This window comes from Pygocentrus nattereri, chromosome 3 (assembly GCF_015220715.1).
Source record: "Pygocentrus nattereri isolate fPygNat1 chromosome 3, fPygNat1.pri, whole genome shotgun sequence".
Lineage (NCBI taxonomy): Eukaryota > Metazoa > Chordata > Actinopteri > Characiformes > Serrasalmidae > Pygocentrus > Pygocentrus nattereri.
The window spans coordinates 33437314-33465195 of record NC_051213.1 but is presented as its reverse complement, the minus strand read 5'-3'; the positions used below and the strand labels follow the sequence as shown (position 1 = coordinate 33465195).

Here is a 27882-nt window from a genome sequence, read left to right as displayed (position 1 = left end):
GCTTCCCCCTTAACTCTGCAGACTATCACCATGGGAAAAAAAAAAACAATCATTCGACACAGGTAGATAGGGAATGGTTCATTTGTACCAAGAAGCTGTGTAAACAGCACAGCCGTCAAATCAAATGGGAACAGCAGTGGAGCAAGGTAATTTGTACCAAATGAACAGAACATTTGGAGGGCAGGTAATGTGCAAAGTGAAGGTAATGAGAGATGATGTAAAGGAGCTTACAAATTGACATCTGGGCAGGAGATTGCATCAGCTAAACGGCACAGACATGTGGGCGGGACCAGCCTGAGGCAATTAGACAACAGACAGGTGGAATATTCCTGCCACCTGACACCATAGACTGACTATACAGCTCACACACAGTGTGCCACATCAATTAACGTGAGCAAAAATCTGCTGTGAATCATAAATGTTACAGCAGCATACGACAAAATGTACATGCCCAACTTTGTCTATCCACAGCCCAAACAAGTCAGCACTGCCTCACATGTAATCCCAGATGTATTAGCAGTGGTTGAATATGTTGACCTGTTGAATGAGAATTGCATACATAGAGCATGAATCATACATCCGAGCACACAAGGTTTCTATTTCAACATTTGTTTATTTTATATTATTTTAGTTGTTAATACAAATAACAAAGTAAAGCATTTGTATCAAAATTTTCAAAATCAAAATCTCAAGCTCAAATTCAAACAGCAACGTTAAAACTGCAGGATCAACAAGCACATAAATCACACTGCAGTACATCACAGTTATTGCACAGCTTATGCATGCATATCAGAGGTGGAGCGCAGTTATTATGGATACCAGAATGCTAAGCAACAGTGTGGAACCACCCATGTTGACAGTGATTAATAAAAAACAAAACAAAAAAAACAATGTCAACGTGAGTGTGGATCATAGCGTAGGTTCATGTGAGAAATTACCAGATTTATCTGATATTAAATAATTTATTTTATTTCATTCATATTACTTTGTATACAAATGCCTGACCTCAATGTACAAGACAGCATATAAAACACAAGCTCATATATACTACTGTTCAAAAGTTTGGAATCACTAGCCATAGTAACTTTTTTTTTATCTACTAAACTACTGTTTGCAACGTGTATTTGAAAAACACACTTGTCACCAAAATGGTATTTTTAATCAGTCAATAAATCTGTAAACAAGCAAATAACATGATAAATAATATATTGTAATTATCCAGTTACAAATTTGAATCATTGTATACATTTCTATACAACTAGTTTATATTATTGAAAACCATTGAACGGTAGTGTAGAACCTCAACCATCATTCAGATTGCCCTGACTTATTGTTTGAGTGTGCAGTACATGGAGCATTTAAGTATAAAAAAAAAAAAAGTGAAGATATTGAAGAGTTGGGGCCTCCTGAGCTTTACAGTGGAGGGGACTCACCCTCTCATATGAACATCACTGAGCAGAAACCGTGCAGTAACTTTCTCACAGTTCAAAACCAATCCATTAGCACTATACTCACAGACAACTTCTCATATGCAGATGTTAGGTCCAACCCTAACCTCACATCTCACTCCAACTCAGCTCATCATGATCTTCAGGAGCTTATGAGTGAGTGTGTGAGATCACACTCTAAACAAGAACATCAGATCTTTCACATTAAATCAGAGGTGAAACATGAACACTGCATGAACAGAACTAAAGGAATGGTCACATGGCTCTAAGACCAGCTGTGTATAAAGCAAAAGGTACTTCCTGTAAGGGGTCAGATGGGCAATCTGGATGGAGAATTTTCTGCTTTCTGCAAATGTAGCTGATTAGACAAGACATGTTTGGTGTCCAAATTTAGCTTATTTATTTCAGTGCTGGAGCTACAAGTCGCTAGCAAACCCATTTAAACATCAACAATCACCCAAATCTCTTCTGTCTACACATCCTTAACTGCTTTTGAAGGAAGGTTGTGTGGCCATAATAAAGATGTGGACATTTAAATGGGCTGAGAGAGGTTTGGGGATGTATTACCCAAAAAGATTTGGGTTACTATTGACCTCCAGCATTTGCTAGCAATGTTGACCTTGTAGCTACAAAACTTGGATTCCAAACATGCCTTGGCTGAGCAAATACATCCAAGTTAAGTGGAAAACTGTTTAAATTTGATTTTTGACCAAACCATGCCGTTAAGCAATCGCAGAGAGGGATACCTGCCTGATCATCAAGCCACCAAAATCAGCAAGACCCAAGTATCAAACACAAGATTAACTTGAGCAACTCTCAGTAACACATAGAAATAGCAGCTTAGTACAAAATCATAAAAATCCATTGGCACCTTCCATCACATGTTCAAGTGAAATGTCACCAGATGTCCTAAAGGACTGGAAGAATGACACCACAAAAATAAAGTGGAAAAAAGGCATCTGCCTCCGCCTCCCCTTCCACTCTTCTCTTACTATAAGCATGCTATGAACTATTTGCTTTTCGGCTTTTATATCTCTTGCTATAAAAATAAAGCAGCCTGTTTTGACAATCTGTTTGGCAACTGTCTGGTGATATTCAACTATAGACTAAAGCAGCTCATTTTGTTGCTGTATTGCTGCAACTAATGGCTCTACAGGCTCTACTGAGCCAAGCTGATTACCTTTGTACAGTGATATTGTATAAAATTCCTTTAAATATTGAGCCGGCAGGTAATAAAAGGCACTGAAACCAGTTAATCCTAGCCCTTACATCTCTTGTTCAGTTAGGTATTACCTCCCAACATTTTAGTAAACACATCCTCGCAAAAAACTAATGAATGAGTCTGTCAAGTCCGAAGTCCATTGGGAATTTCCTTGTTTTGCCTTCTCGAAATCTACAAAAAAACTAATCAGTGCATGAATTTACAATGTGTGCCAAAGGAAACTGCTTATGACAACATAAACTGTAGGCCAAGACAATAATAAAAGCCAAATGGGGTCACACCGTTTTCAAAAGGAAAAGAATGAAGGGAAAAAAAAAGGTAAGGAAATTTTCATTCACAGTTCAACCTGGTCTGGTGCTAGAGCAACAAGTGGAGCATCAAGATAATGAAGGGCCTTTCTAAAGTTAATATGCAAGCCTGGTGACCAAAATGGAAGCTCCTGAAGTATGGAGTAAACAACACCAAACAAGACAATACTGAGAAACCATGGAACCCGAGCCAAGATGCCTGTTAGTAAGACTGTAAAAGCCTCAAAATGAGGTGCCATTTTTTCCATTTTTGATATTTTTGCACATTCGCTTTGTCTTTCTAGCGGGGATATGACCACAAGAAGGCATAGCTGACACAGCTACATTTGAACTGTGAGCAGACAGTATATCTGCCCATTGACTCGAATTGTGTTTTAGGTCAACATTTTTCCTTTAATTTCCAAAGACAAGCCTGCCTGAAAGCAGCAGAGATGAGGCATGTTCTGACCGGACAGTCCTCACTTTAGGGCTATCCAGTTTACTGAGAAATCCTGCCTTGTGAAATATATCCTTAACTATCAGCAGGAACAAATGGCTCAAAACTCCCAAAAGTCCTGTTACAATAAGGGTTGACTGCCACATAAATGTTTTCAATTAACATTTTAATTAAACGTTTATGTTCACTGTATACAATATACAAGCCTAAAGTAGCCAAATTGGTTGACTAGCTATTTGCTTCCTTGCTGTTGGCACTTTAGTAGTAGAGTTGGGTGGTATTCAATTGTTTCAAACCATCTCCAAATATTACTGCAGTATATATACCAGTGGGGTTAAAGGGTAAAGGATAAAAGCACTGTAGAAGATGTAAAAGCATTTGTCAATTTTGTGCAGTCCTGCATTATTTCAAAATTGAGAATAATGAAAAAGTTTGTTCGCATACATGGTCACCAAATAAGTGTACACAGTGCACAATTCTCAAGCCATTATTCACCGAATTAATGAATGCTGCTAACTAGGAGAGAGGAGCCACTTAGCATTAGCTTATCTAGAATGATAACAGCTCTGCTCACCACAGAACATGTTGGATTCTGGCTAACAAAGGGGCTTAAAAGAGGGCTTAAAGCTGGGTAGTCAAGCAACTGTTGGTGAAGCGAAAGAAAGGCAAAGCTAAACCTGTTGTGAAGAGTTTGCATCTTTAGCCTTAATGTTAGCTTAGCGGACAGATTACAGACCCAAACAGTGCCACATACCACAGCTCAGGTTCTAGTCTGACTAACTGGTGCTCTGCTGACATCAGTTTAGATGATTAAAAGCTAAAGTAGCTGAAGTGTGAGTGCAAAAGTCAAGCAACTGGTGTCAGAGTGAGAGAAAGAGGAATTAAAATCTGTTCTGTGGTGTTCAGAACTGTAGCAAGTCGACTAAGCTAATGATAGCTTAGTTAGCAGGCCAAACATTCCACACAGCATAGTTCAGACTTATTTCCAGCTAACTGACGCTGAAATGACACTTACTTAGCAGATAGCTGAGAGCACTGAAATTTAACATATTCTGTGGTGTCTACAGCTCTTAGTCGCTGCTAAGCTACAAACATGCTTAGTTTTTTAAAGTAACCCCCCCTTCTTTCGGTGGCACACCAGTGAGCTCCCTCACTACCAATCAGTGAACCCCTAAAATATAAATGGGTGAAATGTGTTTATTTCGAATGTGCCATTTGAAGGTGGAACAGAAATTTCATATTAAAAAAGTGCACTTGCATAATTAGCATAGTTTTTAACAACGCATTACACAGGGAGATTCACTCGAAAGAGGCCCAAATAATCTGTGATAACTCTCTCTAGGACAAAGCAATCTGACCAAAACAACCGCTGGGATTGAACAAGCTGGGATTCCCCTGCATCGAAGCAACAAGGTAGGCGCGGGACAGCCGTCGCAACGTTTAACATTCATTCGCAACTTCCAGGTGCATACCCCCGTACCCCTTCATCTGTCTGGCAGAAATCGGAGATCACTTCCAGCATCGCATGTACTGCAATCAATTACACATCAAGGTACGTAGTGGATGTTTTTGGTTCAGATTGCTTCATCCTAATGGGAGTTACAACAGAATATTCGGGGCCTCTTCCGAGTGAATCTCCCTGTGCCTTATTACCATATTACTGCCCAAACTTACTTAGTAGCTCACAACTCCACAACAGAAACAGCCTGAGCTCAAACACATTACTCGCCGCTGCCCTCTAAAGGCGTCATGGTTAGAAGTCAGCACTTTTCTTGTGTTTGCAAAATTTATTTTATGTAAAAGCCTTTACCTCAACCCAACTGATGAAAACGCATTCGATTCACATTGATGAAAATGCATCAGATTCTGTTGCCATGTGAACATATGACTATGAAAAACAAGTGCGATCAACTTAAATAATTACAATCAGACAATAATGTAATAATTGCGACAGGCCTACTAATAAAGGCCAGAGCCAATGCAGATGGAGTCAGAAAGGCAACTCTCTCAGGCAGAGATCACTTGGGCAGCTGTGGTCATGTAAGGACAGTTTTGGCCATAATACAAATACTGACTCATGTATGCTCATGTATTCATCAGGACATGCTTACTTTCAGATGCACAGATCTAATCATACAGAGTCTATGATCACTGTTCAGGTCATGGGGAGTCTTGCGAGTCCGAGTCATCTGGTAGAAAGAGGCTCTTTAAAGGCTGTGTGCTCTGTCCTGTGCGTCCGTTCATCTCCTCCAGCGGCACATAGGAGTACTCCTGCAGATGGCCTCTGAACCTTCGGCACACTTGGATCATGTTTCCAGTGACACTGGTCAGCAAGAGAACAGCCAAGACAGTGGTGATAACCAGCCAGCTCTGCCTACAAGCACACAGTGGGACACAGACAGTAACCTGAATTCACTACCAGAACCTACACAAAGGCCTACATCAAAACCATAGCAACTACACACTTACATTTGAATGGCATAGGAGGCTAATACATGCGCAACTGCCTCTCTACTGAATGACTTGTTTACAAGCACAGTGGGGACTCAGTCTGCCTGCAAAGACTGGTCAAGTCAACAAAGGTCTGAGATATTCAAGTCCATTTCCATGGCAATAATCAAGTTATTATGCAAACTCTCAGAGAACACTGTTAAAATATGACCTTTCTCTTAAGGCAATAGACTTTTCCACTGGAGCAAAGCCAGCTGAAAACTGAGAGGAAGCCAGCGTTATGGATCCAGTTGCACTACATATTTAGGTGACTAAAAGCAGGGTTATGTTTGTTTACATATGAGGACACTTACTCAGACAGATGAGGCCTTGGTTTGTGAGCCTCCTCCTGCTCTCTCCACTCCTTCAACATTTGGGTTGCCAGGCAGTGACCAGCTGAAGGGGGAAGAAATAAACATTCCATTTCCTCACCAAGACCACGACTTGTAGCACTGCCACACAGGGTGACTGATGCTCAGTTAGAGGTTTAAGTTATTGCATTTCGTCACTATGCTTGCAGCTCATTCGAGTATTACTGAAATTTAATATTTACCCAATAATATACCTTAAAGGAAAAAAAACAACAACATTTTACTCCACAAATTTTAATTAAAATCATAAAAGCTATTGGTACAAATATCAAAGGCCAGAAGATTTTTCTTGTGTTAAAATTGAAAGAAGCAGAGCTACAGAGTCAGCAGAAAAAGGATGCAACTGTATGTATTAGCGTCAAATGCACAGGTTGAAAAACAAGGTCGGGCTAAATATTTTGGTCTCAAATGCCAAAATCAACTTTATTCTACATATTATTATTAGCTTTGACTAAGTTCTCTTTGAATAATCCTTCACCGCACTCGCAATCATCAGATTCATCTGCATGGGAAGGAGGCCGAAGCACACCAGATACTTCTCCCGCCCATGTGCTATAACGTATTTTAAAACAGAGGGGTCTCCAAATCCCCAAAACCTAAATAGCAAGCTTTAAAATGTAAACATTCAGCCACATTTATAAGAATTTCTGAAACTGTTCACAAGTATCTCTTCTACTACATTAAAAAAATCTGTTACATTTCACTCTACATTTGCTTGTGCTCACCTAAATGGTTTGCACAGATGTTTTTGCAGTCGTGCAACTTCCTTGGGGATTAAGAAAGTTTCTAAAGTGTCTACTGCCTCACAACACTGGGTTCAGATATGATGCAGAAGCAAAAAAGACAGGAAAGCTTTTCTCTAGCACAAGGCAGCAGGTGCACTCACTCTAGACATAGTAAAACAATCATGCAGTGCAAATACATCAGTTAGGAACTGACAGGGTGGATAAAGTACTTTTGATAAACACTCAGAGGGGGCTTTAAAGAGAAGAGTGCAGCAGAGCTTGATGGAATCTAATTTTAAACCCTCCATCAGCCAGACAGAGGCAGACGGCCAGACTCAGAGTAAAGCAGGCAGAGTGGGCCAGGCACTCAGCAGACAGAAGGGAGACAGGCAGAAAAAGCCAACAATCTTCAGCTCTCATAGGGCAGAGTGAGGTCCAGGGCATGCTGGCCAATAAAGGTCAGGGAGCTGGAGAAGTTGGAACTGGCTGATCTTTCTGACTGTCCCTGAAAACCTCAGCCTCGACTCCTGAACTATTAAGCGCTACAAGACTTCCACTAAGCTGAAGGAGATTCTCTCACACCCTCATCCTGCACAAACATCCCTGCACCTTCTTTGTTTGCGCACAAGAGCAAAGAAAAGGTATCATTTGGTAGTTAAAGACAGACAAAGGGAGACCATGAGTTACATGATTCACTGGATGTGTAATGTAGAACTGTGAATATCTAGGGCCTGACAGAAACTGAAATGCTGTCATTGATACTGATTTTACAGGGGCATTCCAGCCTTATGATGTTATATTTTGTGGTGCCTCATTTGTTGAACAGAAGTCCTGCTTTGTATCTGTTTGTATTTTCTCCCCATTCATATTCTCTCACCACAATATCTATCATGCATTACACAAATATATCGTACAACAATTGAGTATTTCTCAATTCCCACAGCAATAAAGAATAGGTACTGAAGTACCACTCATGCAGAGGGTAATAAATACAGATATGATAGTTGACTTCCTAGTAGTAACATTATCTCCTTGGCTTCCTTCTGCATTCGCTAGCAAAAATATTTCACACAGCCTGTCCTCACGTATCTGCTTCACAGCCCTCATGGTTTTTTGAAAGTTCCTCTCACATTCAAGATACATCATCAGAAAGGGAGTTTTCTAGACTCTAAAATCTCACTCTGGACTACTATGGCACCATTCTTGGAGGCAAGTAGGCATGTTTACAACAGAAGTAGGCAGCATCCTGGAACGGTTTCTGGATGCAGCCATAATAATTGTTAAATGTTTCATTTTAGCCACAGAGCCCATTTAAGGAGCTCAAAATTCTAATACCAACCAAAACAGACTCCAATCTTCCACTGACTGATTAAATGTTCAGGTGTCAGCTGAACGACTTTCCTCACACCAGAGGTGCATATTATTAGAATGTGCACTATATGCCCAAAAGTATTCACATACCCTTCTAATTACTAAATTCAGCTACTTTGAGGTGCACCCATTGCTGGCACAGGCATTCAGTTCTGGACACACCTTGTATAATTTCCACAGAAATGCACAGTCAACAGATAGGAGCCTATGGTCACCATGTCCAATGACAAGTGTCAGCTAGATGAGTATAAATACCCCCCAACACTGGGCTGTGGAGCAGTGGAACTGTGTTTTCTGGAGTGATAAAGCTTCATTAAATACCTGTGGTGTGAGCTAGAGTGAAGTATGTGATCCAGAACTGATCATCCCACATTAGTACCTGACCTCACTAATTGGTTTTATGCAATTAAACCCTCACAGCAATGTTCACATATTAAAGTAATCCCAGAAGATTAGAGGCTGTTACTGCAGCAAAAGGCGCCAAACTCCCTATTAATAATCTTGATTCCAGAAGAAACGTTAGATGAGCAGGTGTCCACAAACTTTTGGATAATATCGTGTAAATCAAATAACTTCAAATCGAAATCGGAGCAATTTTTGCTGAAACCAGTAAATCCATGAAACCTTAAGATGAGATGATTGAACAGGTCAAGCCATATCACCAACCAACAATTGGAAAATTTAAGTGAGTTATCAAGACAATATCTCCAATTGCTACAAGAAGAAAAACCTAGCAGACACAAATTTGCTGAGAACTCAAATTCCATCATGCTGTGCAGGTCAGTTTCCAAAGGAGACGGCCATCACCCTACACTTTTACATGATGTACTGATGTACTGATGTACATGAGCCTGATGTACTGGTTACTTGCACTGATAAATAATGTCAGATGGAGGACAGTAAAGAAAGCACAATGAAAGAAGAAAAATGGAAAGCACAGTATGTAAGGCTTTATCTAAGAACATGAGGGACATGGGACAGCAAGGGCAAGATCTAAATCATTTACATAGACAGAGCAGTGCTGATATGATCAGTACCTCTATGCAGGCTGCTGTTCCTCTGGTCATGCAGCGTGTTATTGCAGCTGCCGGTGACAGGATCACATGGGCACAGGTCACTGCATTGGCACGGCTGCAGACAGCGCAGCCCATAGAAACCCAGGGGACATTCTAAGAAAAAGTTGGAAAAAGTGTCCGTACAGTGTTAAAGGGTCCATTTCAGAGAACTAGATTGTCCCTGTGTGTTGTGTGTTCTCTTTAGAGGCCGTGGCACCTACGACGCCAACCTTTTGCATACAACTGTATCTGCCTATTCAGCTTACAGCAGTTTAAGCCCTCCCATTCACCTTGAAGTTATAGGGAACAAGTCAGCCCAGACTGCTTTTTGAATAAGGTTCAATACAAAGTGGCCAATTAGGACAGAGGTCATTTAAATATATGAGTCCTAAAGGCACAGAACCAAAAACAGCCTGTTTAAGCCTAAGGTACAAAAAGACGTCAGAAAAGATTTCACAACTAAAATTAAAACAGCGGCGCTCCTTGTGCACTGCATAATTGCATTAGAACTGTTTTACGCACCTTCTTCACAAGAATCTCCATAAAAACCAGCAGGACAGGAGCATCGCCCATGGACAGAGTCACAAGATCCTCCATTTACGCATGTGCACATCTGGTTACAGCCATCACCATAGAAACCTGCTGCACACTCTGGAACGAGAGACACAGTAAGAGAGGTTTGTCTGATGGGCTGTGAGAACTTTGCTAAAAATACAATGGGCCTGCAATTCAAATCTACCTGAAGCACTGTTGAACACACATTTTTTAAAACATAGACAAAACTCAAGATTAATAATAAGACTGCAGTAGAAATACTATCATTATTATTAGTGGTTGTATTTTTCTTTACTCTTTTGAATTTTAACTGTACTCTACCTGAACATGATGTAGCAGAGAGCCATATTTTCCATTATTTATCCTTAGTCATATAGTTAAATAAACCAGTATGTGTGCAACCGGTGAGTTGAATTTGTCTGTGTTTACCTTGGCTACAATTGGCACCCATCCACCCCGCATCACAGACACAGCCATCTGTTCAGAGAGATGAACAACATCCTGACAACTTCACATACATGTGCATAGCTGACAAATCTTCCTTATTAACTATAAGTGGCAAGCATATCTGTATTAATTAATACCACATAACATATACAAAAGTTTGTAGACACCTGCACATCCAACATTTTTCCTGAAATCATGGGTACTAATAGGAAGTTTGTTCCCCTTTGCTGCAGTAACAGCATCTACTCTTCTGAGAAGGCTTTACACTAGGTGTTGGAACATTGCTGTGAGGATTTAAGCCTTGAAAAAACTAGATTAGGTTGGTATGGGCTTGTTCAGAGATAATCATTTAAGATACTTTTTAAAATGACAGAGTTTATTATGCTATTTGTCATTTTATGCAGTATTCTGTAGCACCGCATTATATCCTTAAGTCTCACCAGTTTGACAGAATCCATGATTTTATATTGTTTTCTATCCTTCGCCGCATGCATGCATTATACAAATACATCATACAACCACTGGGAATATATGGTATCAGTCAATCCTGACAGTTGGCCGAGCCGTTGATCAACAAGCTACTAATTACAACCCAGTTAACATTAGTGTAACTCTTACCTCAGTCAACATTCATACCCTTTTAGCCAGAGAAAATACGCCAAGCTAAGCTAAAGTATCTAGACAGCCAGATAGATACCTTGCTAAGATTCGCCTGCTGTCCTCCTCATTTGATCATGTCTGTCACTTCTGTCATTTTAATAATCCACTCTCTCCATTATATTGATGACTCAGTGACAGGTACTGCAGTTATACTGCTGTAATAGGATATAAGGCTTTCAAGTAAGAATAGTTTAGCAAAAAAATCTAATTTACACAATTTTCCACTTAACTCAGATGTAATTCATCAGCCAAGACATGTTTGGAGTCCAAGGTTTACTTGTTTTGTTTAAAACTGGGGCCACAAGGCTAATGTTGCTGACAAAGAACCGAAACAGCCCAAAACATTTCTATAAACATTCATCACCAACACTTCTTTCATCTTTCTCAAACCACTGTTAGGTCTTGTTTAAGGTTGTTCAGATATGTTGATGTTGTTTAGGACACTGTAGAACCTACAGGAACTATAAAAACAACATTCTGTTGGCAGCCAAAAGTATTGGGACAATATGGGGAAAGAGCTCACTGAATTTGAGCATGGTACTGTAAAAGCATGCCACAAGTAAGTTCATGAAATTTCTTAGTTCCGGTGGAAGCTGTTATAGCTGCTATAGGTTGGACCAATTGCATATTAATGCCTCTGTATTTAGAATGGGATGTCATAAAAGCTTCTGTAGGTGTCCCCATAATTTTTCCATGTAGTGTATGTAATATACTGTATATATACAGAAACACTTACATTTGCAAACAGAACCCTGCATGCTCTGAACACGTCTATCTTTTGGAAATCATCTAAAACAAGTGCAGGGATTTAAAGATGGAGACACTCACCTGGAGTACACATCCCATGGTCTCCACAGGCTGCTGGCTGGCATGTTAAATTGGCACATGTGGGCCCGGTCCAGCCGGGCTGGCACTCACACTGGCCATCCACACAGACCCCATGTTGGCTACAGTCCTCTGGCTGGCACAAACGCTCATGAACACACAGCACGGTGGAGACAGCTCGAGGGCATCGCCACATTGCCTCAACACTGGACCCAGAAGAGGCAGTAGTCAATTAATACTGCAGAAAACAGCAAACCTTACCAAAAAAAGTTTACCAGAGCATTTGATGTTTTTGTTTTTAAAACCTGCTTTAGTTTTTATATATATATATATATATATATATATATATATATATATATATATATATATATATATATATATATATATATATATACACACTCAAGTGCCAAAATGACATCACATCTGTCTGAGTTTGTTGGGCATCCCATTTCAAAATCATGGGTATTAATATGGAGATGCCCCCCTCCTTTGAGGCTAAAACAGCCTACAATCTTCTGAGAAGGCTTTCCGCAAGATTTTGGAGTGTGTCTTTGAGAATTCGTGGGTCAGGAACCGACATTGAACAAGAAGACCTGGCTTGCTATTAACATTCCAATTGATTGCAAAGGTGTTCAGTGGGATTGAGGTCAGGGCTCTGTACAGACTAGAGTTCCTAAACACTAAACTCATTAAACCATGGACCTCATTTTGTACACAGGGCCACACCATGCTGGAACAGGAAAGAGCCTTCCCCAACCTGTTGCCACAAACATATACCTGTAAAATATTTTTGTATGGAAAGAAGGGGCTGAGCCCAAACCCTGAATACCAGTTCCAGACCATTATCCCTACTCCACCAAACTTTACTGATGCTATGTATTCTGGCACATATCCTGACATCTGCCAAACCTAAAATCCTCCATCTGATTCATCACTCCAGAGCACACCTTTACACTACTCCAGAGTCCAGTGGTGGCTTGCTTTACACCACTCTAGCCAACACTTGGCATTGCATATAATGATCTAAGTGCATAGTTTAATACACCTGTTAGCAATGCGTGACCCAAATATTTGAACTCAATTATGAGGGGTGTCCGCACACCCTATATGTCCAAATGTTTGCCCCCTCTCCACTCTTCTGAGACTTTACACTAGAAGTAGGAACATTGCTGAGAGGATTTATTTGCATTCAGACACAAGAGCATTAGTGAGGTTAGCTACTGATGTTGGATGATCAGTTCTGGATCACAACTCAACTTCAACTCATCTCAAAAGGTATTGGATACAGTTCCACTGCTTCACAACCCAAAGCTCTCTATAAAGCCTAGTGACGTGGGTGTGTCTGTGGGTATATATATATATATATATATATATATATATATATATTTATATATACACACATATATACACACACACACACACACACACACACACACACACACACACACACACACACACACACACACACACACATTTGCATGCAAAAGTTTGGGTGCTCCTGGTAAAATTACATTTTATTGATTTTCTAAGTGAGAGCAGGTTAGCACATTCTCTACAGAGTACACATTTCTGCACATTTTAGTACACAATTATGGTTTACCGCTATATTTACTACATTGCCAAGAAATTCTGCAGAAATATTACATATTCAAGTTTGCTTCCTGTAGAAGATTTGTTTGAGTATGTGTTATTTCCAATTTCACAACATTATTTGAGTCAAACTTTGTATATGACTATGTGTAAATATACACACATACAAATACTCTTCTGGCTATTATTACCACTGATGTCAGAAGAAAGGCTGGGTGAGCAGGTGTCATATGCAAATATTACTTTCAGCAGATAAACAGTAACTGTGCAGTAAAATGTGCAGAAACATTTTCACCTAGAAAACCAACAAAATATATCATCTGATCATGGGTGCCTAAACTGTCACACAGAACTGTGTGTACATTCTGCACTTTAACCTTATGGGACCTTTTTCATCTGAAAACAAAAGTTCTTAAGTACTGAAGCAAAACATTACTAATAGGCTGAACCATGGAAGTATACTATTGTCAGCACCACTGGCAGTAAGGCCTATGTTTCTTGAAAGCCTTCTACTTATTAAATACAATAAGCATTTGGGGTGGGCAATATGACAGTATTTTATCATTATACAATATGCTAAAATGTGCCACAACATGTTTTTCTGAGGATATCGTAGATATGGTCGATACTGTGGATATTGTCAGTACTTAAGAACACTAAAGGACACTGAACAACTGCTGAATAAAAATCACTTATTGGTTTTTTTTGTCTGCTATAGCTTACCAAATGTCAGAAAAAACATCATATATATCAGATCTACATCAGATATACATCATGTAAGGCAAAAATGTCCTCTGGTATCCTGATGTTACATTTTTTGCCATGTCACCCACTCCTATTTAGAATATTTACTGCTGGTTAAAAATGATGACTAGGATTTACACACCAGTGATCTGACGGGAGGCTGGCCAGAGAGCCATTAAGGACATAAGTAGCAGAGCCGCCTCCGTCCAGATTAATGGCATTGACGACTCCCTGTTTCTTTAGGAACTCCGCCACCTCCCACAGGTTCATGCTGCATACAACAAAAACACATTTCATTAAAGAAAAACAATACTTCACCTGAATAATAATGTCTAAATATACAGGTAGTTACATTGGGCTAATATTTTGGTTTCCCTGCTTTAAACCTGTACATTTGAGAGTGTCTTCTAATATAAACAGGCAAAGACATTAAGCTTTCGGGACGTGCGGTACTGAGGAGAAGCGCTGACCATTAGGGACATTAATGCCAACATAGAAAGCCTTTAACATCCTGTTCTCTGTAACTGAATTGATCAATGACTCAGCAAAAGAGGATTAGTCATCAGGATAAACTGCTGATATATTAAAATATACCTCAGAGACCACAAACAAATACAACCCAATTCCAATGAAGTTGGGACGTTGTGTAAAACATAAATAAAAACAGAATACGATGATGTGCAAATCCTTTTCAACCAATATTCAATTGAATTCAATTGGAATTCTTTCCCATTCTTGCTTGATGTACAACTTCAGTTGCTCAACAGTCCGGGGGCTCCGTTGTCGTATTTTGAGCTTCATAACGCTCCACACATTTTCAATGGGAGACAGGTCTGAACTGCAGGCAGGCCAGTCTAGTACCCGCACTCTTTTACTACGAAGCCACCCTGTTGTAACACATGCAGAATGTGGCTTGGCGTTGTCTTGCTGAAATAAGCAGGACGTCCCTGAAAAAGACGTTGCTTGGATGGCAGCATATGTTGCTCCAAAACCTGTATGTACCTTTCAGCATTAATGGTGCCTTCACAGATGTGCAAGTTACCCATGCCATGGGCACTAACACACCCCCACACCATCAGAGATGCTGGCTTTTGAACTTTGCGCTGATAACAATCCGGACAGTCCTTTTCCTCTTTGGCCCACAGGACACGACGTCCATGATTTCCAAAAACAATTTGAAATGTCCATCTCAGATGAGCTCGGGCCCAGAGAAGCTGGCAGCGTTTCTGGGTGTTGTTGATATATGGCTTTTGCTTTGCATGGCAGAGTTTTAACTTGCACTTGTAGATGGAGCGACGAACTGAGTTCACTGACGATGGTTTTCTGAAGTGTCCCTGAGCCCATGTGGTAATATCCGTTACAGAATGATGTCGGTTTTTAATGCAGTGCCGCCTGAGGGATCGAAGGTCACAGGCATTCAATGTTGGTTTTCTGCCTTGCCGCTTACTTGCAGAGATTTCTCCAGATTCTATGAATCTTCTGATGATATTATGGACTGTAGATGATGAAATCCCTAAATTCCTTGCAGTTGCACATTGAGAAACGTTGTTCTTAAACTGTTGGACTATTTGCTCACACAGTTGTTCACAAAGTGGTGAACCTCGCCCCGTCCTTGCTCGTGAACGACTGAGTCTTTCAGGGATGCTCCCTTTATACCCAATCATGACACTCACCTGTTTCCAATTAACCTGCTCACCTGTGGAATGTTCCAAACAGGTGTTTTTTGAGCATTCCTCAACTTTCCCAGTCTTTTGTTGCCCCTGTCCCAACTTCTTTGGAATGTGTTGCAGGCATCAAATTCAAAATGAGTGAATATTTGCAAAAAACAACAAAGTTTATCCGTTTGAACATTAAATATCTTGTCTTTGTAGTGTATTCAATTGAATATAGGTTGAAAAGGATTTGGACATCATAGTATTCTGTTTTTATTTATGTTTTACACAACGTCCCAACTTCATTGGAATTGGGGTTGTACAAAAACTACTACAAACACAGTCACAAGTTTGGGTCTGCCTGCTCAAATTACATGTAGTGGTAATTACATATTAAAAAAAAAAATGTAGTCTGTACAAAAGTTCTGGCACATTTTATTTGTATGGTGTAGGCAAGTCTAGTGTCTAATATACTATGTGTAAAGGTTAATTTTACAGTTTCTTTTTTTTCCCCAGTATGTTTAACTAACCAAATAATTAGAACTTGTGGGCTAAAAAATGAAGAGAAATTTTATATTTTAAAGTGTTCTCTTTAGAGCATGTGCTATTTTTACATCAGCAAAACATGCTCAAACTTTTGCCTATGACTGTACACAGATGTCCATCATTCTCTTCACTAATTTGCATTAAAAAGTGACTGCATGAGGTCATTTTGCTTCACCTTTTACAGTTAAAAGTAAAAAAATAGTTTTTTAAAGAGAAAAGAAACTAAGACAATATGTAGTTTTCCCACTTAATCCAAAAGGGCTTTGTTCCCTCCAACTATGATGCAACCTGCACATAAAAATACAGGAGCACAAGGTCCTAAACATTAACATCAATGAGGTGTAGTATGAGTATCATCAGGACACTGGAGAATTTCCCTCTCTGAAGTTTATAAATGGATACAGTCAATTACAGGATGGGGGGCAGTGGTGAAAGAGGTGTGTATAACACTCAACATCCACATAACAGTAAGAGAAGAGCCATGGAGCACCAAACGAGTGGAGTATTTGTGGTGGTTTCTGATTTGAACTGCATGTAGATAACCTGCTTTTGGCTCTTCATGAAATAAAAAAAATAACGTAAAGGTTCCCCACATGCACTGAAAAAAAAACTGGCAGTAAGTAGTTACAAATGAATAAAATAAACATGAACACAATCACTGCACAAAACATAAAAGAGCTGTGTGACCGTTAGAACAAAGTAGGAGCCCAAAGCTAACGAACCAGCTGGTGTGAAAAATACATCCATTTGACTGCGATTCTCACCCTCTTCTATCTGTTTGGCCATCAACGTGGAAGAGAATCAGTCTGCCCTCCACATCATGACCCACTGCTGTCCGGGCAGACATCACCTCAACAAAGCGCTGAAACGTTCCTGTAACAAACAACAGGGTTGATATTTCACTGTAACACAGGACAACGTTTTCTGTTTTATTAATCTTAGTGCTGAGTGGTACAGATAGCATTCAGTATTATAATGCCGTCCAATCATACTACAGTATCAGATGACATCTAGGTCATCAACTGGGTTAATTAATTAATTAATGAAGTTAAGAAAACACTGCTTTTTAAGTGCTGCTACTCTATTAAATAATGTCTTACAAACTTGGCATAGCTTGTTTTGACTTCTACTTCAGTTTTTTCTCTTAAAAAAACAAAGAGACTGAAGTACTGTTAACTTTTTACACTACGAATGTAAACTACAATCACATGCATGCACAAAGGTTTTCTGCACTTGTGGATATATATATATATATAGGGTGGGCCATTTATATGGATACACCCAAATAAAATGGGAATGGTTGGTGATATTAACTTCCTGTTTGTGGCACATTTATGGGAGGGGGAAAACTTTTCAAGATGGGTGATGACCATGGTGGCCATTTTGAAGTCGGCCATTTTGGATCCAACTTTAGTTTTTCCAATGGGAAGAGGGTCGTGTGACACATCAAACTTACTGAGGATTTCACAAGAAAAACAAAGATAAAGGTCTAAGGGAGACCTTGGGGGCCATTCAACTGGCCCATGATGACCAATCCACTTTCCAGGAAACTGTTCATCTAGGAATGCTCGGACCTGACACCCATAATGTGGTGGTGCACCATCTTGCTGGAAAACCTCAGGGAATGTGCCAGCTTCCAAAGTGGAATGGTCTTCGTGGGCCAGTTGAATGGCCCCCAAGGTCTCCCGATCTGACCTCCTTAGACTTTTATCTTTGGGGGTCATCTGAAGGCAACTGTCTATGCTGTGAAGATACGAGATGTGCAGCACCTGAAACTACAGATACTGGAAGCCTGTGCTGGCATTTCTTCTGCGGTGTTGCTGTCAGTGTGTGAAGAGTGGGAGAAGAGGGTTGCGCTGACAATCCAACACAACGGGCAGCACTTTGAACACATTTTATAAGTGGTCATAAACTTGTAAATAACTCATGAAAGAATAAAGTTACGTTAAAACCAAGTTTTTTTTTTGTTTTTGTTGTGAAATCCTCAGTAAGTTTGATGTGTCACACGACCCTCTTCCCATTGGAAAAACTAAAGTTGGATCCAAAATGGCCGACTTCAAAATGAAATGGCCACCATGGTCACCACCCATCTTGAAAAGTTTTCCCCCTCCCATAAACTAATGTGCCACAAACAGGAAGTTAATATCACCAACCATTTCCATTTTATTTGGGTGTATCCATATAAACGGCCCACCCTGTGTATGTGTATGTGTATGTATATATATATATATATATATATATATATATATATATATATATATATATATATATATACACACACACACACATATACACACACACACACACACATATACGATGCACTGACTGGAGAGCGCTTTAAATTTCGTTGTACTTGTGACATTGACAATAAAGACCTATGCCTAAACCTAATACACACTTTTTACATTTTTTTTTTTTTTATTGCAAATGATTCGCCTAACTTGTGTAAAGATTCTGCAGATTCCTAATCAGACAGAAACCACACTTTTTATATATTTAAACAGTTTTATTTAAACAAACTGGAGCAAATTACATAAAAGTACTATACTAAGTTTTCGGCATTGTTCAATATCTAAGAACTGATACCGTCATTTGATGGGCAATACAGGTACGCCAGTACAGACAATATTGGTCAGGACTACTTCACTGCATTTTAATTTGATTCCATTTCAGTGCTGTAATTTACCTTTTATCTGTATTATTTATGATGTCTTTATTTATCATTTATGATTTATGATTTTGTTCAATGGGCTGATACAGCTTGTTGAAATTTTCCACTATTGCCTCACTTGAGAACCCCCTTATAGACCAGTGATGTCACAGCACTGCCTCACAGGCCATATCCCTCCCCTCAGATAGCCAATGATCTGCTGCGTGTTGACAGTTTTTCCCTTATGTCTACCTTTCTCATTGCACTGCAGCTCAGTATTTATACTTCATGACTGAATTTGCTTCATCAGACACCCTGGCTGGTTGCCCAACATATCAGTTTAGGCTGAAGCTTAATTTGTCTTGTGAACAAATTAACTGGAAGCAGCACGAACGCTGCACGCTAAAGAGACATGGCTATAGTTTAGCTCAAACTAAGTGCTCATCTGAATTTAGGACTGATCGTTAAATCTGCCTTCATGGATTCATTCAAGACAGTGGTAAATACAGTGTGTCAGATTTGAATAGAATCAGCAAATTCACTGAGAATGTAGAATTAAATGCTCTCCATGTCACTTCACTCACAAAACTTCACTCGTGTATACCAGGAACACACTGCGAACACAATAAGAGAACCATATAGTTCTACTAATAAACGCAAGCTGACTTGATTTAATTGAACCAGCACACAGTTGGAGTCTGAGACCCCTGGCTTAGACCAAACGTACCTGTCTCCTGAGTCCTGTCGCATTCGGCCTGCATGCTCTCATTAATGTAAACTTCTCCTGCCCTCAGCAGCCACACCACCCCACTGATGAGCTGCACGAAGGGGTTTACCTCATCCAAAACGTCTTCCTCAGAGAGATAACTACCACCGTGGAGAGAGAGAGAGAGGTAGATAGAGAGAGGTAGATAGAGAGAGGGGGAGAGAGAGAGAGAGAGAGAGGGGGAGAGAGAGAGAGAGAGAGAGAGAGAGAGAGAGAGAGAGAGAGAGAGAGAGAGAGAGAGAGAGAGAGAGAGAGAGAGAGAGAGAGAGAGAGAGAGAGAGAGAGAGAGAGAGAGAGAGAGAGAGAGAGATGAATGAAAACAGGCAAAGCTGCATCTGGCACAGTTTTTCCCTGAACAATTCAGCTACTATGTGGAAGCGCAATAAACCCCCTGATTCATAAGAACAGCCAAAAACATGGTTGTTTGAATCTGTTTATTGTTTAACAACCACAGTAACTTTTTCACATAAGTGGTCAAACACCTTTATCTCATGGTGGAAAATTCCATGGAAACCTGCACCTTCATAATGAACAACAGGCTGTGACACTTTTAGCACTCAAAGCACATAACGACTCACTCTTATTTGTGAACAGTGGTCTGTTATGCAAGAGTGCTGCGTTTTGTAACGCTGCTATTTTGAGGAGCAGATGTTTTTGGGCCTCTGCATTCTCAGGCCCTTCTTGGCGTCTGTCTTTCCTGTCTCATCTTAGATCTGCCCGTCAGTGTTCTGAGTTCACTCTGATCAGTCAGCTGATACAGCGCCACCCTGTGAGGGAGTGTGTGTGTGATAAGACTGAGTGATGATTTTTTTTTTTTTTTTTTTTGAGGGGTCAAAACCAGTTCACGTCTATGCTCAATGCTTCAGTATCAGGTTTCGGGCAGGGATTTATTAACTGTAAGGCACATTCTTGTCCCTTATGAGCCTCACAACAAAACACTTCCCTTCTGTGGTCATTCATTTCCATCATAATAAATGTGAAATGAAATCTGGTGAGAAAAACAATGAGACAAATCTATCAGTCTAGTTCTCTTAAAGCAGCTGCAAATAGGTGGTGACAAAGGCCTGGGAGATGAAAAAGTATTATATTTTCATAAAACTGCAAGCTAAGCCGAGCCATTGGGACATTTAAGCTTAAAATATTCCTCGGATAGTATGCTGCAGCAAAGACAGTGTAAAATTTACCATGCTGTAAATGAATGGCTTGTTAATGCTTCATAAAGGGAGATAAAAGGTTTTATATGTTTTAACATGGTTTAGTAAGCTGTGTGAAATTAAATATAACAAAAAATATATAACATCACTTTGAGACATGTCCTCGATACACGAAAAGCATCACAATATTTTGTGTTTTTGAGGTTTTATCATTTGGAACAGAGAAGAAAGTGTTATTCAAAATAGGACTTATCAAAATGATGAAGATCGTTTTTATTCAGCATTTCACGCACTGCACTAAATCAAATTAAACAGGACTAATCCTGCTTTCTTTATAATACACAGTCAGCGTTCTTTCAAGGGACATTTCATGCCAAAATTTCATCATAACCATCTTCACATCTCTTGTAAACAAGTCTACTCATACCCGACCGTGGTTCCACAGCACTCTCTAGAGTAAGATTTTTTTGGTTTCAATACTAGGAACATCCCCCTCTGATGATGCATCTTAAAAAGGTGGGAGGAAGAACGACAAGCACCTTGGGAACCTTCCAGACCTTCAGAGAAGGCCTGATGATTTCTGGGAATTCATATCTGTAATTATTTGTAGTTATTTTTCTCCATGGTATCCGGGTAGATATAGCTAGGCAAGCTCTCCTTTGGTCTTCAAGAGTAGAAACACAGGCATAATATGTTATAATAACTATCAAAATAATGAAAGTGATAGCATAAATCAACAAATGAGATTTAAAAATATTCATGAGACAAAAAATAATCACTCTGGTCCTTCTGGAACTTCAATATACATCACTGACTGAGAATACAAACAGCAGCTTAAACAGAGGGTTGTCAGAAATAGAAAACTGCATACCAGGCTTCTCTACTGAAAGAGTCACTGTGAAAGTGTTACAAGGTAAACCATAGGCTAATATGTATGTCAAAAGCCTCAGGTAAAACATGGAAGAGGCTTCAAACTTCTGTGCTTAATCGAAAAGGAACAAAAAAAACATTCATGCAAATCAGTTAAACTACTAAGCTCCACTTTCTATACAGGCGCACTTTGTAGTTCCACAATTACAGACTGTAGTGCATCTGTTTCCCTTTGTTAAACTGTGTTCTTCAGTGGTCAGGACCCCCACAGGACCACCACAGAGTAGGTATTATTTAGGTGATGGATCATTCTCAGCACTGCAGTGACACTGCTGTGGCGTGGGTGTGTTAGTGTGTGTTGTGCTGGTCTGAGTGGATCACACACAGCAGTGCTACTGGGGTTTTTAAACACCTCAGTGTCACTGATGGACTGAGAATAGTCCACCGACCAAAAATATCCAGCCAACAGCGTCCTGTGACCACTGATGAAGGACTAGAGGATGCATCTACAAGGTTGACCAACAAGGAAGCTGTGTCTAATAGAGTGGACAGTGAGTGGACAGTAGGGGTGGGGATCTCTAGGCACCTCACGATTCGATTACGGTTCACAGGGCTGAGATGCAATTATAAAACGATTATCGATGCATCTTTTTTCTATACAGGATTTCTTTTTTACACTGTGTGACAACTTTGTACTTTTAAAGCAAAGTATTTGTAATATTACCTAATTAATTTACTTCCAATACGTTGTCTTAAGCAAAAAGGCCATTTTTTCATTAAAATATGTTCGAGACGGGGCGCTGTATCTCCAAAGTGGACAGCATAGCGCGAAAGACCTGGATCTCAACGACACAGAACAGACTCTAACCTTGGCAGGACAAGTTGCGACAGAGTTTGTAATGAACTATTTCACTTCCAACTTGGGTGGAAGCTTCGACATCGCTTGCTTGAACATTTTTAGACAAATTGACTTATTCGCAATTATAAGCAGCGCAGTTGGTTTCCTGATGTTATATCTGCAATGAGAGACTGTCAAACACTAAAAAGTTGTGAAGATCTTGGCTTCTCTTTCGAATTTTCCCGGTCCACCTTAAATGCTGTTGCATTTACATTTGGCGCCTCAGACAGAATTTAAGGTGGAATGGGAAAATTCGAACAAGACGCTGGCGACTTCAGGAAAAGCGGCTATAGCTAAAGCTTAAAGCAGAGCAAAGTGAGTCTGCGTGTACGTTCATATTGTTTAGCCTACACTAGGACATTAATACACACTGAGACATACTGGACATTAAATGTTGTGGCTCCAAAGGTGGTTTGATTTTTGTTGAAAGGACAAAATGGCTCTTCCTAACATTTGGGTTGTGACTGACTGAACCTGGCTTTAACGCAGAGCCGGTCGGACTTCTCGCTCATCCAGCTGTGTTCTTGTTATGTGCCGCTACAGACTGTCCAGGCGCTGCACTTATCCACTTCCAAGTTCCTCCTTTTATATTCCGTCAACATTACGGTATAAATTAAAATATAGAAAATCGATTTTTGACATTTAAGAATCGAGTCAGAATCGTTCACGTCCGCATCGTGATGCACCTAAGAATCGATTTTTCCCCCACCCCTAGTGGACATTTTAAATATCACCAACCATTCCCATTTTATTTGGGTGTATCCATATAAATGGCCCACCCTATGTATGTATGTATGTATGTATGTATGTTTATATATATATATATATATATATATATATATATATATATATACACACACACACACACACACACACACACACACACACACACACACACACACACACACACACACACACAAACATACACAAACAGCACTGCTGATGAACTAAAGTCTATAATTATAGAACTACAAAGTGCAGCTACGTGGTAAACGGACAAGGAATGTAGAAACAATTTTTAATGTTATGGCTGCTCAGTGCATGTATATACAAATATACACCAGAAAAATTAGAAAAATAAAAGCAGAATTAAGCCAGAGAGCTAATATTAATCGGATTGATTAGCTGCTACAAGGACCTGGACAGCAAATAAGATTTCTACATAACCATGTGGTGGAATCCCAGTGGTTGTATGATGTATTATGTAATATTTGTGTAATATTGCTCAGTACTGCAGTGCAAGAACACTGAGTAACGAAAACACAACAAGGATAGAATAATGGAATTCTTCCAAACTGATGAGGCTAAGTGATAAAATGCTACAGATTATTACATAGCATGGCAAATAACGTACTAAACGCTGGTTTTAGGTCATAATGCGGCTTTTAAGTACTGACGATATCCTCATTCTGTTTAGAGAAGCACACTGACATGTAATACGCAATAAACCATAAATATTGTCCAATACTGTACTGCCCAGCCCAAACATTGAGCATGATAAGGTCTCAGTTTAAATTTTTACAGACACTAAGCAGTATAGGCTTGGAATTTCTTTTAACTTTCATGGAGAAATATCAATACTTACAGCCCATCAATGCTTACATTTCAGTTCTTTTTACTGAGACTGCCCAAAAAAGAAAAGAACAACATACATATCTACTGAGGGACATTCATCCAAAAGGAACATAAACTTACCCAAACACAAGAGTCCCATCCTTTTTAATGCCAAACTGGGCATTCTGCAGTCCTCTGCTGTTCTGTACCAGTCTGCCATCACTCACAACATTCCCTAAACAGTGTCCACTGAGCGTGTCAAAATAGCCACCATTCTGGGCGATCAGACACTTTCTCGTTCTAGCAGTGTTCTCCACTAGCTCTCTACGGGATTTTTCACAGCCGTCTGGGCCTCCAGGCTCTAGAACAGACACTGTCCTCACAGGGTCATGAACCACGGTGATGTGGCCACTCACCCATTTAGGAGTCTCTGAATTGGTGCTGATGTCCGACATGAACATCTTGGACTCCACCACAGGTGACCCGGAGTGATTGCTGGCCGGCCAGGTTTCGTGGGTTACGTTGCCATGGGTGATTGGCTGACAGTCCCTCACGTACCGATGAGAGTGAGAAGAGCCATAAGAACCGGTGTAGGGAGACAAGACATCATCATCCAAAGAGTACCTGTCGGGGGAGAAAACATAAGAATATTACAGCATTTCTGAAGTCATGTTTTTACATGTCAAAATGTCATATATACATACTGCACTGTGCGAAAGTCTCAGGCACCTAAGCACAATGTTTGAAACCATTTATCTTGGCAATAAGTGTGTCTGAGCTTTAAAAAAAAAATCCATATATCACTACAATAGATGCAAATGAATACAAATACAGTAAAAGGTAAAAAATACATTTATTTGTTCCAAAAAGTAGATATCTTGGGAGCGGATTGCAACATTTCCATTCATTCATTTTTCACTTTAAGTGTGCACAAATTTAATATTACCTCCCATTTGGTTAGAATTCTAAAAGGTGCTGTTGTGCACTACCAAAAACAAGTAGGATCAAACGCGAATGAAGCTTTCAGCTATGCCCACATGGCTTCCAGTGCCAACATCACATTGTGTACATTACTGAACGAGGAGCTAAGAAGATTAATGCTGATAATCTGGTTGTTGGTTAGTGTAGTGGTTAACACCTTTGCTTTCTACGCTGTAGACTGGGGTTCAATCCCCCACCAGGGCAAGCACCCTACACTATACCAATAGGGGTCCTTGGGCAAGAGTCCTAACACCACCTTGGCCTACCTCTGTAAAAATGATTAAATTGTAAGTCGCTCTGGATAAGAGCGTCAGCAAAATGTAATCTGATAAGCTGCAGAGTAATGACACTTTGCCAGTGACATCAGAGAAATCCTTGGTATTCTGAAAACTCTTTTGGGAAACCAAAAGCTCTAAGCCTTAGATTTTTCAAAATGTCTGCATAATTAAATGGTTAAGATGTAAACAAAGTCTTTCCGAGTGGTTACTCCATTCTAAAGAAACTCAGAGTCTGAATTGTTTACAGTGGTAGTGATCCAGACGTCTGAACACATCAATGCCTCTAAAAGCTCCCTTGCAAGAAGTTATTACATTACATGATTATGTGAACAAACTGCCTGAAGCCAGAGACATTGCTGTGCGGCAAAACGGTCCCCAAATAAATCTGACAAAAGTAGTTTTGTCACCATTTTACCATTACATAGGAAGCCTCAGAGGACAGGTGTAGGTTACTGGTGGTTCTGGATAGTAAATAAAATGGCCATATTTGTGCTGTAGACATTGCGAGGCCTGGTTCCCATCACTACCACTATAAAGACATCTGAATAGACAAGTTTCTATACAATGAACTCTTTCACATCAAACTTCTCTGAATGACTTTGTTTACATCCCAGCCACTGAATTATGAAGAAATTTTGAAAAAATCGATAGAATTAAATGGTTATGGTGTATTGTGCATTTTGATGTGAAATGCTCCAATCTAGACAACTGAAGTGTTTGAAGGGGAAAGCCACCAATTTTTTTTTGCGTAAAGTTTGCGTAATTAAATCGCTAAGATGTAAGTGGTTTGACATGAAATGCTTTGTTCTAGAGAAACTTACTAAGTTGGAATGGTTCTCAGGTGTCGATGGGAACCAGACATCTAAAGAATTTAATGGCTCTAAAAGCTCCCTCACACAAAGTTATTAAATGAGATGGTTACCAACACGTTAGTTAACGCCGGAGATGTAGTCTTACCACAGTTTTGAGATAGAAGTTTGAGAGAATTTTATGATCAACAACCTACAAAAAATGGTTTGATGTGAAATGCTCCATTCTATAGACGTTCAGTGGGTCAGAACTGTTCTAAAAGCTGTTTTATGAGGTTTTTGAGATCCAATTTTGACCTAAAACATACTCATTCATGGGGGTTGTTGGGGGTACATGCAGGGGTCTACCAGGATGTTTGCACTGACACGGTGGCTCTCCTGTAGCTCTAAAGGCCTCCGGGGTAAAGACTGCAGTTATCTAGTTTGCATGGCAAATGTAAATGAACGTCTCACACAAACCAGCAGTCGACTTCATCAGAACGAGGCGCTGCAGCCGAATCAGTAAAAAGCCTTAAACGGGTGTAAGTGAGTCTGAGCCGCAGCTGGTCTCCCCACTGCACTCCTCCCGCACTTTGCCCTCCTCCACACAGTGACCAGGTTACATGATCAATAGCTGGCGGTGCTTCCGCCCGTTTCCTCCCAGCTGTGGTGGGAATCAGTACCGAAGTTTAAACTGTGCTCTCTCCAGACCGATGTAGTTTCAGGTGTGAGCGGAATTGATCCTAATAATGAAGACAGTTCCTGCCTCGTTCGCTACACACTGTAGAAACTCGAGTAGAGATGAATCTTACCGGATGTCTCTGCTGCCCGTCGCCCAAACTCCAACACACAGGAGGAGAAAATAAATACGTCGTAAATTCTCCACCAGAGCTGCCATATGATAAAAACTCGAGCGGCTAGATCAAACACAGCTGTATTTCCATTATTCTCGAGTTCCCCTGAGCTTCCCAGCACTGAACTGTCATGTGACTCAGTCATGTGCCGCGCCGGGGCGCCATCTACCGTCGCCGGGGCGCCATCTACGCGTGGGAATGAAGCGTAGGAACGAATTAGTAAGCCGCGATCTCGTTCCCATGACTTACTAAGTCATGGCCACGACTTAATCATTTAATCCACACGCCTTACTAAGTCGTGACCACGCATTAGGATCTCGTTCCCACGCGTCAATTTGGCGTGGCCGCGCATTATTTTTATTTCCGCAGGATGCCTCCAGCGGGGCTCCGTATGTGCCGGTATACAGAGTCTTATTTACCGTGTAGCTTCCGCAGAGAGTGAGATAAACGCGTATTCCTGATTTTACATCCGCTCAACCTTCGGCTGTATTAAACTTTCACACTTGAGAGGTGAAGAAGTGCTCTATATTTATTTATATATATTTATTAGTGTTGTTTATTCTCAGTTGTGCAGGTGGGATGACGAAAGCTCAGTAGACACTATCTGGATTTAAACATGAACAACTTTATTTCAATTAAAGATA

The 27882-nt window shown here is 40.1% G+C and overlaps 1 protein-coding gene across 1 annotated transcript; it reads right to left on the bottom strand.

Annotated features, from left to right (window-relative positions):
* Positions 1–593: 593 nt before the first annotated feature.
* On the bottom strand, positions 594–27368 carry nagpa (N-acetylglucosamine-1-phosphodiester alpha-N-acetylglucosaminidase). The gene is made up of 11 exons (XM_017714384.2): positions 27197–27368; positions 24479–24961; positions 19823–19962; positions 17210–17318; positions 14390–14518; positions 11917–12119; positions 10411–10458; positions 9949–10077; positions 9409–9540; positions 6219–6300; positions 594–5788 (listed from the first exon to the last, which is right to left on the bottom strand). The coding sequence occupies exons 1-11, from the start codon at positions 27280–27282 to the stop codon at positions 5575–5577; spliced, it is 1755 nt and encodes a 584-aa protein (XP_017569873.2). The 5' UTR covers positions 27283–27368; the 3' UTR covers positions 594–5574.
* Between the last annotated feature and the right edge of the window lie 514 nt (positions 27369–27882).

Bases quoted from the DNA above. Each gene is read 5' to 3' on its own strand.
- nagpa (XM_017714384.2), bottom strand. From the start codon at position 27,282: ATGGCAGCTCTGGTGGAGAATTTACGACGTATTTATTTTCTCCTCCTG. The intron at 17,319-19,822 runs GTACGTTTGGTC...TGTTTGTTACAG, and splicing joins CGACAGGACTCAGGAGACAG to GAACGTTTCAGCGCTTTGTT. The intron at 6,301-9,408 runs GTACTGATCATA...TTCCCCCTTCAG, and splicing joins GAACAGCAGCCTGCATAGAG to CTGGTCACTGCCTGGCAACC.